The sequence below is a fragment of the Coturnix japonica genome, chromosome 3 (genome assembly GCF_001577835.2).
Source record: "Coturnix japonica isolate 7356 chromosome 3, Coturnix japonica 2.1, whole genome shotgun sequence".
NCBI lineage: Eukaryota > Metazoa > Chordata > Aves > Galliformes > Phasianidae > Coturnix > Coturnix japonica.
Window position 1 is genome coordinate 72,179,027 of NC_029518.1, and position 19,248 is coordinate 72,198,274.

Sequence of the window (19,248 nt, forward strand, 5' to 3'; positions counted from 1 at the left end):
TCGTCTATTTCACTGAATATTTTAGAGTTTAGTATAAGAACAACTTATCGACCATAAAGAACATCCAAAGATAAAGATATATTCCCCTTTTTCAAGGGTCATGAAATATAAAGCAAATAACATACAACAAAACGTGAACAACGTAAGCTCTTATTTACAAGTAGGATAAATGCTTATGGCCTCCTTGTACAAGAGTAAAATCTGACACTTCAGTACACCAATACCATATTAAGGAGTAGTTTAAACAAAAGATAAACAATGAACATGTGTCTTCCACATACAAATACTGTTTTTGTTCAAGTCCGTCCCATTAATCAAGCAATGATTCATTCGTTAATGGGTTGGATATCAGTTAATCCAAATGTACAAGTCCATGGACATTAATTTACTCAGAAAGAATGGACTTTACTCAGAATTTACTCAGGAAGCTGGCAGCGCATTTTCTTAAGCTGAGATGACCAGATCCCCCCACTTCAACTTTGCTAAGAACCACGTCCACCTAAATGCTAAGGATCTTTACTTTCAAGAAATGCCACTTTCCCACACAGAAAGCTTGCCCCAAGGTATCAATCACATAATCATAGAACAGTTGATGTTGGAGGGGCCCTCTGGATTCACCCAGCACAGTCGCTGCTCAAACTCAAAGCAGGTTGTCTAGGATCACTTTAATATGGCGTTTGAATATCCCCAAGGAAGGAAACTCTACAACCTCTGTAGGCAACCAGGGCTCAGTCACCCGCACAGTTAAATAGGCACTTCCTGGTCTTTCAGATTGAACCTCCTGTGTTTCAGTGTGCAACTAATGGCTCTTGTTTTTTTATTATAATTTATATACGTGAATTTTATAAACCACTTAAGAACACATGTAGGGGAAAAAAAAAAAGAAAAAAATAAAGGGAAAGCACTATTCATTAGTTTTTAATTTCTGTAGTATTTGGGGAACACTGAGCAAATGTAAAACATATTCTTTTAGTGCAAAAAGCAAACACAACACTATATCTGCTAAAGGTTGTTTCATTTATGACTATAAATTCTCCAACTCTTAACACAGTTCAAGCTTTATTAATGGAAAGCTTCTAACAGTTCTTAATTAGAATATTCAGAAGTTGCTGGGTACATTGACTTCCATCCTCCCTTCCCTGCCTGCACTCAGACTCATTAGTCTGATTAGTCAGGTTCACAATCAACCTTTGTAACATAAGAATTACTGTACCTTTATTCCTGGACAATGAGCAAAAAAAGCTTCTGGACTTTGAGAGTGATACAGAGCACCATGTCCCACACAACCCCAAGGGGCTCTGATGGTGAGGTTTCCACAATTAAACAGATCTCCAGAGCGGTAACGATACTTTGCTGCTTCATTAACGATCTGAGGAAAAAAGAAAAAGTAATATCCAGTCCAACACCTCTCGTTACATATCATTAAATCCCTACAACACACAAGATGCATCCATATCATCTAATCCATGCATAGAATTCAGAGGACCAAGCTAGATGCAAAAGGCTCTTGCAAGTCTTTGGAAAGGTAAATATTTTCCAAGGCGAGTTGCTAGTTTAGTGGGTTCAAGTTAATCCCTCAGTTGACAAGAGTAGTCATATACCCCAGTTGTTTCCCCATTCCCAGAAGACAGTCAGTCAGCACAGTTCAAATTCACAGTTTATCCTGTTGACAAATGGTTGGCCTGCAATCACACAAAGAATTAAGAGATGGTGTTGGGAAGACACAGCTGGAGAATTTAAGGCAGTTTAAGCTAATTTACATTATTTAATCACCATTCAACCTGGAATTGGTACCTTCCTGTTTACATAGCGCATGCATAAATATCAGTATTACAGCTGTGGCTATGTTTGCATAAAGCATATATTCAGACAAACTAACATGCTAACAAAAGAGTATTTAAAACAAATTCATTAAACAACTTTTTTACTTCATTCAAAATTACTGGTACTAACCTGATCGAATGCTGGAAAAATGTAATCTGCAAACTGAATTTCTGCAATGGCTGTAGCACCTGCAACAGCAACTCCAATACCAAATCCAACAATTCCTTGCTCACACAAGGGGGTATTGAAAACTCTATCTTTGCCTGTAAAGCAAAAACAATTCTTTTAACACACCAATTGCAATTAGGAAAACTGAGCTCCATAAATATTCAAGTTAAATTGTCTGCAGATAAGCAGTCACTCAAAGGAAGACAAGGCTTAGGGTTAGATATAAGTTAAAAACAGTTCAATTAATTTACAATATTCTCATTAGCAGTTCAAGGAAAATAAGTTGTTCCAATGACATGCAGATGAACATGTGTAGTCATGTTTATATCAGAAGAATAAAGAGTATTTGCAAACATTAAGAAAGTTACAACAGAGAAAAAAAATGTTGTGACTTCAAGTGTTTTTTTTTTTCTTTTCCAGACAATCAAAATCATCTGTACATCCTCAAACATACATGACCCTAAACACACCATCTGTCGCCAGTACGCTGTCTTTTCCCACCATTTCCCATAAGCAGATCCCAGTCTAACCAGTTTTTTTAAAGACTTCATTTCCTAAAGAGTTTGGTTCATCAGTAGGAATCGTAGAATCACAGAATTATGGAATCACAGAATTGCTCAGGTTGGAAAAGATCTTCAAGATCACCAACTCCAACCACAACCTAACCATACTACCATAACTCTTAACAACCCGCCACTAAATCATGTCCCTGAGCATCACATCCAAACAGTTTCAAATACATCCAGGAACGGTGACTCAACCACCTCCCTGGGGAGCCTATTCCAGTGTTTAACTACCATTTCTGTAAAGAAACTTTTCCTGACATCCAATCTAAACTTACCTTGGTGCAACTTGAGGCCATTTCCCCTCGTCCTGTCACCTGTCACAGGTGAGAAGAGACCAGCCCTGCTCTCACTGTAAGCAACTTTCAGATACTGGAAGAGAGCAATAAGGTCTCCCCTCAGCCTCCTCTTCCCCAGACTACACAGCCCCAGTTCCCTCAGTCTCTCCTCATAGGGCATGTTCCCCAAGCTCTTCACAAGCCTCGCTGCCATTACCTGGACCTGCTTCAGTACCTCCATGTCCTTTACGTTCTGAGGTGCCCAAAACTGAACACCGTACTCCCTAGTGCTGCTCACCACACCATTCCTGATACAACCCAGGATGCCGTTGGCCTTCTTGGCCACACTGCTGGCCCATATTCAGCCGACTGTCCATCAGTACACCAAGGTCTCTTTCCATCAGGCAGCTTTTTAGCCACTCCTCCCCACGTCTGTGGGGTAGCTTGGGGTTGTTGTGACCAAAATGCAGGACCCTATTGAAACTCATACAGTTTATCCTGGCCCATCAGTCTAGTCTATCCAGGTCCCTCTGTAGTGTCTTTATCACCTCTGGCAGACCAACACTCCCTCCCAGCTTGGTGTCAGGAAAAAAAAAAAAAAAAAATCTCTTCTTGGTGTTGAGGGCAAAAGACTGGAAACCAAATATTTTGTTGTTTTATAACATTCCCATGCAAATGCAATATGCTCATTTTAACTGACATTTCTGTGCCATGGTAATTTCATATTCTAAATAGACTTTGATAAGTAATTACAAAATCAGTTCATGAAAATAAAAAACGAGGGGAGGGAGATGAAACAGCATTACAATTTCTTCTGTAATATATATGTGCAATATTTTCCAGTAGTGTTTTGAGTTTCACACTTTAAGAATTGTTTTGGTTTGGTTTTCGACAGATCAGGCATCAGGTTTTGGCTCTCCATCCCTCTGCTCTCCTCCTCTCACACCTCCTCAAGAAAATTTCTATGACACAACTCATTTAAAGCAAGTAAAAAAGAATGCCATCCAAGGATACTACAGTGTTAGTGGTGTCAGTGAGGCTACGTAAGTCATCACAATTCTGAATGCCTAGCACAATTGCAGGACATTACAGATTCACAGGCAAGACAGGAGAAATATTTTCAAGCACCTTAAAAAAAAAAAAAAAAAAAAAATTTTTTTTGGAGCTTTTTCCATGACTTCTCCTCATTCCTTAGAAATGAGTGTTTGTAACAAATCCCTGTGACCTACAGTACATTTAAGATATGAACACACTGGGCCACTTTTTGTTTAGAAATTGATTTCCAAGAAACTTCAAGCTTTTATTTCTTAGGACTTAGAAGTATTGCCATTCCTGGGAGACACAAGAATGTTACCCTAGCTAAATCAGCAATTAAGACTGAATTCCAGATTAACAAAATCATTGCATAGCTTTTGAAATAAGTTCCTTGTTGTCAATATGCCAAATATTCATTGAATATTATCCTGATCAACTCTTGAATCATATCACCCTGCAGATCTCAGAACATTTTACAAGTAGGAAGATCAACTAGCTCTCATTTCCAAAATATATGAGCAAACTGACTCAAGTAATTTCCAGATGTGGGTCAACTGTACTTTGTTTCACATGTCCTGCAAAAAAAAATAATCCTTACAGGTACTATGTTTAAAGTTTTTCAGACCAAAACTGATGCAGAAAGTCAGAATGGCAGTAACTTCGTAGCACTGACATTCACTGTTGCTGGGCATTTACCTTACCAGTGTGCCTCAGTATAATACCAATCCAGCATATTTCTATTCTTCCTTTACATGTACTTCCACCATCATGATGTAAAAATAGCCCTAACCACAAAAGGTTCCCAAAAAAAGACTAGGAAATCCAGACAAGGAAATGATCTTTATAAAAACATTGTTTGTTTTTATTGTCCTTGCAATTAATAATTTCAGACAGATATCAATCATTCATTTGTTTTGTTGCCAAGAAATTTACCAAAGAGAACAATCGGTTTGAAAAGCTTCAAACAAGGGTTATGTCTTCCCTTAGAAACAGACATATAGAGACAGTTTAAGTCACATCAGTACTTTCCTTCCCACATGAAGAAAAAGCAATTTTGGCTCTAAGGGCTATTTAGGAGAATGCAGAGTCAGTAGATCAGTAAACTAATCCATAAGACAAAGGAAGAAAGAAAGAAATGCCATGGAAAGACAAAAGAAACCCTATAATAAGGCCATAGAATGATTTTTAAACTAGAGCAACCACATGCTGCTGCCCTTGACCACAGAGGACAGCTATATGCATCCCCCAGGACTCCCTCTGCTGAGGGGCACCACAGTCTTCCCCTTATTCCTAATGTGCAACAGGCCTCTGCTGCAGGTGTCAGTACCACCAGTAGCAGCCTGAACTATCCAAATCCCCATTTAGCACCTGTATTTTTATTTTCCAGGGCCTATAGCCAGTATAATCTAATGAACAGCCAGCTTTCTTCAGCCAAAATAATTTTTAGCCAGGAAAAAGGAGCATAAGGCAACCATGAAAATGTGTGCATCTGTCCCAGGCTTCACCACTGCCTGGGCCTGTGAGGAAGACCTTCTCTGCAATGATGCATTCTGTATTCAGAATATGAGACACCCACTAACGAAACTGCTAAATGTTTTGAGATTAAATTAGAGGCAGCATGATGCTATCAACAGGTACAATAAAATAAATGATGTGAGAGTCAGTGAAAGAAAACATAAAATATACCATGACAGTTATAACATAATCTGTTTGAAGCACCTAATTTGAACATTCAGAAGTAAAGGTGTAATCCTGAGGTACTTCAACTTAAAACAGTAGAGACAGTCAGGTAATTCTCACTATATGAGATTCATAACTTAGGAATTAATTTTAGATGTATAACAATTATAGTCAACCAAAGCCTAAAGTATGCATTTTCCATTCATTAGATGGGAAAACATGTCTTAGATACGGTTTCATTACGATTTTGTTTTACATAAAAGCTAGCCTGCCAGGACAAAAGATACACACATCGTCAGATAGCAAATTTCCTGAACACTAGAAAATTTATGGCATGTTTTTAGCCTCTTATTTGTATTTACACAATCTGAAAACCATTAATAAAAGGAATACCAAATATTAAACGCTTAAAACTAAAAGCTCGTGTATGTTTACATATTTCTCAAAAAGTGGAAAGGAAGTCTGTTTTGATGGAGTTATTCATATCAGCCTTTGGAAACCATTCACTCAGCTGAACTTTAACTCAAGACTAATAATCCAGAGGTACTTTATCTTTCCATACCTCATTTCCGTATCAGTGAAGAAACATTTCCCAAAACATGCCTTTCACGTCAGCCAAGCAGCTCAAAACAATCAAGTACAAATTCAGATTTTCACTACAGGTTGAAGGAAGTGACACCTCTGCCTTATCTATAGACCTTAATGCATCGGTCTCTGGGGAGACATTCCACTGCTGCCCACTTTCATTCAGCCTGCTTAGCTTTCTCTGCATCCATCTCTGCTTTCAGCCATCTGAACAAGTGGATGCTCTTCTCCATGCAATAAGTTAAACAAGTGACACATGGGGCTATATGGAAAACAGATTATTCTCCTTATGTCTCCACTCAGAAATTCAAAAAGAGTGTTAGATGCATGTTAAGAAAGCAAACAAACACATCGCCTATTAAAGTAAATCTGAGAAGATTAAAAACTGAAGAAAAAAGTAGCAGCTGATTGAAAGTTGTTTTTTTTTATTCAGCTCTTTCATCCCCCTGTGAATTGCTTTTATTTGAATAAAACCAGATTGGTCTTTGACATTTTCTGAACAAAAAGAACCTCACCAGTGCTCAAACTGTCACTGACACTGACCCTCTGCCTAAGGGGCAATGCTTTTAACTCAATCTTACAACCATTTCCTGCTCCAAAAGGAAAAGCTTCATAGCAACTGAACAGAACACATGTTTACAGGCATATGTAGTCGATTATTATGCATTAATGTTTTGGCCTGCTGCTTCTTTATTTATTCCAAGCTGTCAGGAAAAAAGTATTTCAGCTTTCAATATCTGCAGTGAGTGAAACATGTTTCTGTTTTAATTTATCTCCAAAAATGAGTTGTTCAAACAATATGAGATCTCCTATATACTAACACATGACCCAAGGCTCCAACTCTGGAGCCTTTTACTCTGTAAGAGCATATGTTCAAATATCTGAGTGGTTTGTGTAGTACTGGTTAGTTTCTTAAGGACACTTTTCTTTTGGGTATTTCTACATCACTCTTGTTAAAAAGGCATCTTAAAGAAAAAAAAACATTAATACTGGGTTGTTTTAAAAATAAAACTATTAGCAATCACTCTAAGCAATGTTTTATTTGCCCTGTGGTCTCAGTGGCTTCCATTCAAAATCTCCATTAGAAGCCAAACAGAAGAGTCCAACAAGCTAAATACATCCTAAAGCTAAATATATATCCCGCAATTCAGGATGAATATAAAATTCATTTGAATTTTGATTAATTAGCAGGTAATCCCATGACAGTATTCCAGGTCTTCTCTTAAACCAACAAGTCATGGAACGGTATCTAGACATAACTAAGTCTGAAAAATAGATATTTAAGAAGACTGCAAGAGACAGAAATCCAGTTCAGAAAGGAGACCTGCATGCACTGAACTACATTTTCTGCTTCCTCTTCTGTTGCTACAGAAATCTGCTGTAACACTACTTTGCAACAAAGGATCCTGACATCTTCCATATGAAAGCTTTACAACAGTCAAATAACTGATAAGCCTTCCTGCTTGGTTTCACTCATTTCACAAAATTCTCACAAAAGATTCAATTAGGAGAAAAAATAAATAAATAAATCTATACTTGCAAAGCACTGATCACCAAAGTGTTGCCCAAAGGAAAGGACACCTATCCTGACAGGAAGATGTGAAGAACAGGAATTCCTCACAGGTTTATCCAGATTTATTTTGTTCCATTGACACAACCAACACTTCAGAAGAGTAGTTCAGATAAACAGGAAACTGTAAGAAGGAAAAATACCCCTTCAGCTGCTAAATTTTCCCTGATTACTATCTCTGAGGCATTCAAACATATGAACAGACCTGAATATGTAAAGTAGCAACAGCTGAAAGTCTTCTCAACATGGTTCTCCCTTGCTCAAGGCGGTACATTTTATTCCCAAGTGCTCCATATACTTAAATTGTACTTCCACCTCTCCCCTAAGATTCCCTTAGGAGAAAACAGTATTTATTTGATTTCCGTTTAATCATCATTCTCAAAGAATTTATTTACAGCTCTACCTACCAAAAGAGCATAAGTTAAACCTACTTTTCTTGCCCTCTCCTCCATGCTAGATTTTCTATAATCTATGAAAAACTGGCATCCCCACGAAAGCTAAAGAGTAAAGCATAAATGATAAAATATGTTACCTAATCTTCCCCCTTTCTCAGCAGGCAAGTGGGAACAGAAGAGGTCAGGAAAGACTAATGCAAAGCTTCTGCATTAACGTGAAACGGACAGTAAATTTGTATGACATTTAATCCTTCCACAATAGAAAAGTAGACAAGCAATTGCATAGATATTCTCTTCAGGAGCATGGTGATATGTGAAACAGATGAAAAAATGGAAAAATAATTATTTAAGGAAAACAACTCACTCTGATGTTAGACAAATGCTCAAACAAGCTGCCCAGAGCAGTTGTACAAGCGCCTTCCTTGGACATATTCAAAACTCTCCTGGACAAGACCTTAAGCAACATAAACTGGCTCTTACTGTGAAAATTGGTTTGGAGCAGGTGACCTTCAAGGTCTCTTCCTTTCAACCCTTATTATTCTATGGTTCATTAACAGCCCCAAGCAGAGCTATGTGCTGCTGATGGGGACATTTCACGATGTTGATAAAACAGTACTGATTCAGCTCCAAATTGTTTGAAAATATTTTATCAGCAGTTCACATCAAAGCTGCAGATTTACTCACCAGAATTTGTTTCTGCTGATGACTATGCAGGTAGCCCCCTCAGTGATGAATTCACTTTGATGATCTGGCTCATAAAACACATTATACCAGACTCAAGAAAAAAGCACTCTGCCTAACCACACCATAGCACTCATGTGTTCGTACAGCAATGACTCATCGTATCCCTTGTCCACCCACCAAAAACTTTTGCTGCACAAGAAGCACACCTGCAGAAAAACATAGCTGACTATGGAGACTTGAAAAGCCGTATCAGGCGATAGAACATCCATTTGCAAAAACAAGCTCTAAAATCAGCATTCACCAAACGCTTACATGTGGGATAATATATCAACTTTGATCAATTCCACACATTTTCTGACTCTGTGTGATGTTACACAGCACTACAACACATGCAGCAGGAAAATGCACAACAGTTACCAAAGCTAAGTACTAAATCATAGCCTCTCTGCTAGGAGAGGCTGGGTAGACCAACTGAGTGACAAACTGGGGAAGAAGCAGAGGCAGCCTCTCCCACTCATTAGAATCAGTAGTGTAGAAATACTTTATGACAGTCTGAAAGCAAGCTGGCTCTAGCCTACATTGTGAAGCAACTACACTCAACACAACAGCAAGGATTTAACACCACTTAAAAAAAAAAAAAAAAAAAAAGAGCACTGAATAACCAAGAATCTCCAGTAATGAAAAACATGCAAAATACGTGCATAAGTAAAATAAACATTGATCTATATGCAGTGCTCCCATAGAATAGCGAAAAATCCCTGCCAGATTATAAGGATATAATGTTTCTACAAATTAACATAAAGGAGACTTTCTGCAATTGCTAATATGTTATGTCACTCTAGTCACCAGAAGACAATACTGAATTAAATTAAGATTAACCTTCTCCTCGAAGTGCTTCTGTTGGAAAACAGCTCAGTTATTTGACCTGTTCTGTTCAATATCTTTATTGACAATCTGGATGAGGGCATTGAATCCACTCTCAGTAAGCATACAGATGACAGCAAGTAGGGAGAAAGCATGGATATGTCTGGCGATAAGAATGCCCTAGATCCAGACAGGCTGGATTTCTGGGCTGAGGCCAATAGGATGAAGTTCAACAAAACTGGGTGCCTCATCCTGCACACAACAACCCCAGGTAAAACTACAGGCACGGTGGTTGGAAGACTGTGAGGAGGGAATGGACCTGGGAGTGCTGGTTGATGCTCTGCTAAACATGAAACAGCAGGTAACCCAGGCAGCCAAGAAGGATGGTGGAATCTTGGCTTGAATCAGAAATAGCTTTGCCAGCAGGAGAAGGAAAGCGATCGTCCTCCTGTTAACTTCAAGTACTGTGTTCAGTTTTTGGCCCCTCACTACTATAAAGACACCAAGGCCCTGAAGTAGATCTACAGAAGGGTAACAAAGCTGGTGAGAGGTCTGGAACACAGGTCTTACAAGGAGCAGCTCGGGGAACTGGAATCGCTGAGACTGGAGAAGAGGAGGCTCAGGGGAGACTTTACTGCCCTCTACATCTACCTGAAAGGAAGATCTGGGAGGTGGGGGTCAGCCTCTTCTCCCATGTAACTAGCAGTAGGACTACAGGGAAGGGCCTCAAGTTGCACAAGAAGAGATTCAACTTGGATGTTAGGAAAAATATCCTCTCTGAAAGGGTGGTCATGTACTGGAATGGGCTTCTCAGGGAGCTGCTGGAGTCACTATCTCTCTGAAAGCTTTCAAGAAACATTCAGATGTTGTACCAGGTTCAGTGGGGAAATATTGGTGGTAGGCATTTGGACTGTATGATCTTGAAGGTCTTTTCCTTGGTGGTTCTATGACTTGAGCAGTTTGACCCTCCTAACCAATGATTCCCATGAAAACTCAATGCTGTACCCCTGTAATAAAGTCTGAAACATCATCTTAAATTGCAGTGGTGATAATTATCACATTCTCACCACCAAGTTCAGAAGCAGAAAAAATAGCAGACATGCTAAATTAGTCCCATGCAATGAGTACAACCGAAAAAGAGAGTAGGCTGACCACTTGGCTAATCAAGGCAATTGAGAGTGTTTTAATTCCACATAAGGAATAGTAAAGGTTTCAAGACTGACATCTAAAACAAGGTACACAAATTATGCAGGCAGTCTCTTTATTGATACAAACTGTAGATATTAGCTATGTTCATAAATTCCATCTTCTTAATATGTGATGTTTTGAAATCCTTGCTGATGCTTTACTACTACAATATTATTTCTTAAACATTTCAGTGTAAGTATTTTCTCAAATGGAAAATTCCATTTTGATGGAGCTCAGCAGCAAATACTTTACGCCCAGAAACACCTCTTTAAAATGTTCTGCAGCAGCTTTCAAAAGCTTTGGACAGAATCTCTAAGGTTTCTGGACTCTTCTTTACATTGGCAAAGCCTCACCCAGAGTACTGAGTCCAGATGTAGAACCCAATACAAGAGAGACATGGACCTGTTAGAGTGTCTCCAGAGGAGGGCCACAGAAACAACCCAAGGGATGGCACACCCCTAAGTCAAGGAGAAAGAGTTTCAAACTAAAAGAGGAGAAATTTAGACTGGATATTAGGTAAGTTTTTTGTTTGTTTTTTGTGATAAGGTGGTGGTGGTGAGGCACTGGAACAGGCTGCCCAGAGAGGGGGTGGATGCCCCATTCCTGAAGATACTCAAAGTCATATAGGCTAGATCAGGTCCTGGGAAACCCTATGAATGTCCCTGTTCATTGCAGGGGAGTTGGACTACAAGATCTTTAAAGGTCCCTTCCAATTCTAAGGATTCTACAATCCTACAATTATTACAAAGTAAATCCTTTATTTCTCCTCAAACAGATTTACATTCTATAAGAAGAAACAATTAATACCAGTATGTCCCAAACAAAATATTCATTGCTTTCTAAACAGGCACACTAAAACAAAGCAAAAACAAAGACGCTGACTTTTTTTATATCAATATCCCATTGATACAGAGTGTAGAAGTACATACTATACCATTATCAAATTCTCAAATAACGTTTCTTTTTTCTAGCTGTAAATCTTAAGCAAAGAATTGGCTATTTAAGATGAAAATGAACAAAATGTACGATTGTGTAATGAACAAGGAACACGTTCTCCAGATGTTCCTATTCAAAGGCATTTATATAAATCAGAACAAAAATCATAATCCTGCCAGACTGCTCTGGAAGAACCATGCAAAAAAAAAAAAAAAAAAAAAAAAATTAAAATTAAAATTAAAAAAAACCTGCAGAATGATCTGCTTAAGTCTGTCCACAAAGATACAGGGATAACCAAACTCCAGGCTTCTTAGATTTTACCCCATCTTAATATATAAACCACTTACAACTCAATGAAATTTTCCACCCCAAGTCTGACAGATCAACAGATCAACAAATATTGAACTACTTCATTCAACCACATGCACTATGTGCATAAGGACAAGCATTACCCATAACAGGGAAAGCAGGATGCTTCTCCAATAAGCTTGCAGACCACTTCTGAAGCAATGCTTGTAAAATAAACCCCTAACTACTCATTTCTCATGCTACTTTAGGATGAATTTTTCTCCTCAGCTTATTGCTATATTTCATACAGCAGACAAAAGACCCCATGATTATCAATTAAAAAGACTCAGAAGAAAAAGGAACACCTCACACCTGCTAATCCCCAACTAGTAGTAGGCTTCTGGAAGGCACCAAGAGGCCCAGACAGCCTATCCAAACTATATTCCACTACTTTGTGACCTTGTAGTGCAATGCTTGGCACCACAAGTGCAGACACAGAACTTCCACTGATGGATCTCTACTCCCTTGGCAGTAAAATACTGTGAAGTCTCTACAATAACTAATTTAGCTTAAAAAATAAATAAATAAATAAAATAACAAAAACATTTCCACAATATAAACATCTTAAAGTATTTTATACATTTTAGAGGAAAATGTATAGATTTTTTTAAAATGAACCAAAATCTCTTTATCTATCTCTATTTGCCCAGCTTTAAAAAGTTCTTCTACTATTTCACAATACTAAAAGCTGTCAGGATGCTCAGCATTTATTTATTTTATTTTTTTAAGCATATCCAATCCTTAGCCAAGAACTTCAGCAAATACAGTAACAACTTGGGGACATCTATGTCTCATCATGTACATTTTCCCCCATAAGCATTTCACTTACACAGTCTGCCTTAATAAACACACAAAATACATTGTGTTTAAGTAAACACTTTTCTCCAAAGTTGACTACCTCAGTTTTTGAAATTCAGGCATCTCCAGCCTAGATAAACAAAACCTCCTGAATTATTTTGCTGGACTATATACAAACCAGTCATTTACTGAGAATGAAGCGTTCCCTGAAAAACTCACACATGAGCTTACACCTTAGACACAGAATCTGCAAAATAACATTCAGGGATTACAGAGGATCAGACATTGGAAATAAACATCAGTGCTGCATGACAAGCTAGCATTATGATGAGATGTATCAGCAGAAAGCTGTAAGCAATCATGTTTTACTCAGTAAGATCCAAGTAGAGTAATGTACTCAGCTTTGGATGGCCCATAATCTTCAGCTGCAGCAAGCAGAGTCCAGAAAAGATTGATCAATAAGAAAGAGCTTTGAAAGCATAATCCTGCGCCGGGACAGTGTGCGTAGAGAAGCCACAGAATTTCCATATCTGAAGGTTAAGAACAGCCTTGGCAGTTATCTGTCCCAAAACATACCCTGTCCTTCAGAGATCCAAATCTGTAAGGCAGGCAGAAAGTAGAGCAAAACAAATATGGAAGTGATAAATAAAATCATTTTTAAAGCATCCAGCTGATTGCGAATGATGTGGCTAGGTCATCCTCACATAAGGATGTTATTTTCTTGCTCTGTGGTTTCATATGCAGTTAAATCACTTGCTTTTTGATGTGATTAAAATTTTCCACAGGGAAAAATCTTTAATTCAACTCCCCCTGCACCCATGGGGTTCTATACAAGTGCTATTTCTTCAGTGTTTTTCCAGCTTGCAAGAAAATATTCTGTATCCTGGATAGACTGAACAGATTCTAATTTTTATTCACAATCTTTTTTCCCCACCCACCTGACACCCTGGTGTGGTACCCTAGGCCTGGTGCACCCCAGGGTACAGTTGGCTCTGCTGGCTGACAGGACACACTGCTGGCTCAGATGCAGCTTCCCATCAGCCAGAACCCCCAGATTCCTTCCCAGAGGGCTGGAATCATAGCATGTCACCATATCCCCCCATAAAGCACTTTAACCTTCCAATAGTTGAGCTGACAAGTCAACCCTACTTCTGCTGATTTCTCAGCTCTGAGTAAGGACTGATCCTACACCGATAGATTCAGCAGGAAGCATGGATCAGACGCTCTTTTCAGCACAGACCAGAATGGCCCATCACTACACAGAGGCACTTCTGGACCAGGAAGTCCTCAAGACGTGTTTGGAGGATGGCAGAATATTCAAGAAACTATATAACCAGAGGAAGTGAAGTGTGTATATATGAGTTTCCCAACATATTCATTTTTGGCCACAGTGTCTAGGTGGACCTTCCTTAGGAGTGAACTATTTAGACTGTTCTAACATTCTTATAAGCAGACTGTCCCTATTCTCTATTTCTCTCTGTACATTATCTCCCTCTACATCCCTAGTCTCTATTTCTGACATTCTTCTATCTCAGTCTTTACCTTTGACCACTTTCTCTGGTTTTATCTAAGCCTATTTCCCACCTCCTCCTTTCTTTAATAGCTGCCACCTGATTCCTGCCTCTGAGCTGTTCTGTATTTTTGTAACATCAAATGAATGAGGGAAAAGATGTCAAGAAGTCCTTTCCTATGAGATTGGTGAGGTGCTGGAACAGGCTGCCCAAAGAAGTTGTGAATGCCCCGTCCCTGGATGTGCTCAAAGCCAGGTTAGATGGGGCCCTGGGCAACCTGGTCTAGTAGCACTCGTGGAGGTTGGCAGCCCTGCCAATAGTGAAGGAGATGGAGTTTCATGATCCTTAGGTCCGTTCCAACCAGGGCCATTCATTGATTCTGTGATTCTGCAAAAGAGTTAATACTAATCATTCCATGATAGAATTTTATTTCGCACTCCAAGTGAAGAAACCAGCCACAACTATCTACATTCCAAGATCCTTTTAAATCCATCTATAGGCCTGAAGACAAATGTGGGCAGATATTTCAGCCAGTATCACTTTCTCTAAAGTGTAAAATAACACATAACCCTTAAAGAAAAAGTTTACACAGATTACCTAGGCTACAAAACTAAAGTAATAATAATCAGGAATCTACATGTTTTCAGGAAGGAGGATTAAACAGCAACTGACTTCTAAGCATTCAGTTAATGCAGAACTTACTAATATCCATGGAAGAAGGACAATTTGCTAAGGCTGAATCCAGTTTTGACACCACTACTTCAGATGTTAACAGAAGATGCACAGGAGAAAACATGAAATCCTAGGTACAGCTGTCACTGAAAAGAAACTTCTACATATAAACACGCTTACATTAAGCATGTTAATCAATTAAATGATTTCAAAGAAATACTTATCTAATAAACAACTAAGATTTATTTTCTTTTAAAGTCTAAAACCTGGGCTTCTGCTTATTGGTATACAACCCTTGCTGTGTTTAAATAAAAACACAGGGCTTAAGCAGCTTTTCCAGCAAAAATAAAGTCATAGATTTGATGATAATTTTGTCTTGAAGTATTTTTTTCTACTCACTACCTGCCCAGAGAGACTTGAGTAACAGCACAGATAGCAACCACCGTCAGCATAGAGTTACTGCTGAATATTAACACACTGAGTTCTCGCTGCAGTAATATTAGGTCAGTAGATCTCAACCTCTTTAATACACTTTAAAAGGAGGAAAATATGTAGCAAAATAATTACTTGTAGGCATAGACTGCCACCTAGTGACTTTTATTAGTGACAAAATTGAGGAAACCTCCAGTTCAAGAAAGGAGAAAAAAAGAATGAATTTCATCAAATTTTATATCAACATAATATGCCACTTGCATTCCCTATTAATACGCTAATGATAATTGCAGGAGAGAAGCTTGGAAAGAAAGTCCAATAAGTTTGTAAGCATTACTGTACAAGCAAGATCAGTTAGGCTGGTTGCATCACCATCTCTGTCTAGAATTCCTCCTTATTTAAAATAGACTATATTTGGCCTCTGCATATAACAAGTGCTGCATCTGGAACTTATGTCTAAAACAACACTGACAGACAGATATACCCATGCTGAAATTTTGGATTCCTTCAATTTTAGTGCTTTCAGGTTTTCCATGAGGTTCTTCTTTGCTATTGCCACTCAAGTCATTACATGTTTCCTATAGGATTTCATTCCTAAGTAAAGAAACCAAAAGTTACTTATGTCATCTTACCTGCCTTACAAAGCCGAATTACCATTTTGTGGACAACTCCTAAGTTCATATTTCTTCCTCTCCAAATGTGTAGAATCCAGACATTGTTACCATGTACTTACAGGTACCTCGCCAGTGGCATAATTATAAAAACTCATTTGTTTTTCCTGTCACGTCTTTTCTACTACCACCTTTCATCTCAATCACTATCAACATCTTCAGTTCACTTTTCAGCAACAGCTAAATCTTAGAATTTACAAGACAGGAAGGGAACTTAAGATCTTCCAATAATATAAGCATAAGAGAATAAGAGATTATATTTCTTTTAAGGCACAAACACATCAGAAAAGCTTTTTGAATTTCCCTCTTCCAACTAACATACTTTTCAGTCAAAAGAATTCAGAAAATAAATTAAATTCTAGCTAAGTTGCCAGTATATAAAGACTGTTGCTTATCACAGCAACCAAATTACTTCATAGATATTCCTTGCACACCCTCCAGCAACATCCACCTCTACAGCAGCCCTGACCCAGGGCAGGAGCTGTCCTGGTGCTGTTCAAAGACTATGACATCTGAATGTGTAGTGTTAAAATCCTACCACAAGAATGAAAAAAATATCTGTCCATCACTCCAGTACTGCAAGGCTTTCTTACCTCAGAAGAAACCAACAAATTATCCTCAAAGCAATGCCCTAATGGTAAAAAGTTTACTTTTTTTCATTTTAAAGTGGAGATGCTCACTAAAAAACAAGGTCAACAATGAAACCATCTGCTCCTCTTGCTTACTTCTCAAATGAATTCTTGTGCTGCTCATTTCTACAGCAGCTAACTGCTGTCTCAGAGACTTCATTTTCACATGAATACTGATGAGCAGAGAACACATGCCATCAGACTTACAGAACAAACTCAATCCCAACATGCAACTGTAATGACTATTACTACAAGTTTCAATCAGACTTCATGTAAATACATATTAATATATAAGCAGCAGAGTGAGAAAACCAAGTAACCAAGGAGGGAAGATTCAGGCTGGATATCAGGGGGAAGTTCTTTATTAGGAGAGCGGTGAGGTGCTGGAACAGGCTGCCCAGGGAGGTTGTGGATGCCCCGTCCTTGGAGGTGTTCAAGACCAGGTTGGACGGGGCCCTGGGCAACCTGATTTAGTAGAATGTGTATGGTTTGCTACCCTGCCAGGCAAAGCAGGTTCAGGTTGGATAATTAGGAAACACATACCACTTCTCAACAGTGGTACCCATTGGAACAGGCTGCTCAGTGAAATGGTGGAGGTCAGCATCCCTGGAGGTTGTTTCAAGAGAAGGGTAAGAATTATGGCATTGAGGAAGATATGGTTTTTTAGTTGACATGGTGGTGATGTGTTGATGGTTGTCTAAAGAAGATTATCTTGGTTGCTCTCTTCCAACCTTATGAATCTCTGATTATATTTTGGGAAATTAGTGGCTAGGTAAACGGAAGGCGACTTTGGTGGCTACACTAGGAATAGGCCAGAAGCAAGTTATTAGGTCTTATCTAGTTGGTATAGCTTAACAAAATTGCAATGTAGCAAACATACACCATTTACCAAACAATACACCTTTACTAGTCAGGGTTGCCCAGAGGGCCCCCGTCCAACCTGGCCTGGAACACTCCAAGAGGACGGGGCATTCCACAACCTCCCTGTGGCAGCCTGTTCAGGGCCTCACCACTCTCCGTAGTGGAAGAAGTTCAGTAGTTTTAAACAACTGAAAATAGTTTTCAATAGTGAACTAGTTCAAATAATATGTTTCCAATTACTATCAAATGCCAATTTTCCTGCATGAAAGTTAAAACTACATCAGCTCTTCGTGACTGCACTACCACTTGAATGTTAGCCAAAAGGCGAGTAAGCGATTAAACATGGCGCGGCCTTCCATGGAGATGCCGGGGATTCGAACCGCGGCGTGTCTATACTACCGAGCATGCGCACTTACCACTGAGCTAATCTCCGGCGCTTTTAAGGGTCAGGCATAGCTCCGCCCCTTGGCTGCGAGCTCCCGTCTAGGCTCCGCCCCACGCCGACTAGCCCCGACCCCCTGCCTTCCCCGCCTCTCCTTGGCTCATCCGAAAGAATTCGCAACCACGAGCTCCCGTTTAACTAGACAGGCGCTTTAACCAACCCAGCCACGGCTGCGTGCCCGAGTGCGCTGATGGCACCGAGCTGAGTGCTGCGGCGGTACGTGCGGAAAGAAGGGATGTCATTTCAGAGGGACCTCGACGGCTGGATGGTGAAACTAATGAGGTTCAACATCGGCAAAGTGCCAAGGTTTGGCACTGGCCGGAGAAGCCCAGGCACCTGTTACAGGCTGGGAGGATGGTCCTTTGAGAGAGCAGCTCGGCAGAGAAAGACCTGGGGGTCCTGACTGAGCGAAAGGCTCAAGGTGAAGCCACGCAGTGCGCTCTGGCAGCTCCGGAATGCAAATTGGGATCCTGGGCTCCATCAGGAGAGGGGGGATGGCAGCAGGATAGGGAGGTGATTGTCCCCTCTACTACTCGGCTTCTTTGTGAGGCCCCATACTGGAGTAAACTGTGTCCTAGGTGTGGAGCCCTCATGGAGATTTTGTAAGGGTCCAGAGGCAGGGACACGAGATGATCAGGGGGCTGGAGACACCTCCCTTATGAGGACAGGGCTGAGGGGTTTTGGGCTTGTTCAGCACATCTGGAGAAGAGAAAGGTTGCGGGGTGACCTCATTGCAGGCCTTTCAATTACCTGAAGGGAAGCTTTACACCAGAGGGAGTAAACACTCTTTGAAAGGGGCTGACGCAATAGCAGGACACGGGGAAATGGTTTTAAGTTAAAAGAGGGAAGATTTAGGTTGGATGTTAGGGGGAAGTTCTTCACTAGGAGAGTGGTTAGGCCCTGGAACAGGCTGCCCAGGGAGGTTGTGGATGTCCCGTCCCTGGAGGTGTCCAAGGCCAGGTTGGATGGGGCCCTGGGCAGCCTGTTCCAGTATTAAATGTGGAGGTTGGTGGCCCTGCCTGTGGCAGGGGGAGTTGGAGCCTCATGATCCTTGAGTTCCCTTCCAACCTGGGCCATTCTATGGTTCTATGATAATCATTGAAGAGAATTAAGA

General features: G+C 39.8%; 1 protein-coding gene across 4 annotated transcripts in view; it reads right to left on the reverse strand.

The window, feature by feature from the left end:
* The window catches only part of BCKDHB (branched chain keto acid dehydrogenase E1 subunit beta), a 111,171-nt gene that overhangs the window by 86,083 nt on the left and 5,840 nt on the right, over positions 1–19,248 (reverse strand). For all 4 annotated transcript variants that reach the window (XM_032443334.1, XM_032443335.1, XM_032443337.1 and 1 more), the window contains exons 4-5: positions 1,954–2,087; positions 1,214–1,369 (exon numbers count right to left, since the gene is read on the reverse strand). In XM_032443334.1, coding sequence (XP_032299225.1) covers positions 1,214–1,369; positions 1,954–2,087 — 290 coding nt within the window. The remainder of the gene's footprint in view (positions 1–1,213; positions 1,370–1,953; positions 2,088–19,248) is intronic.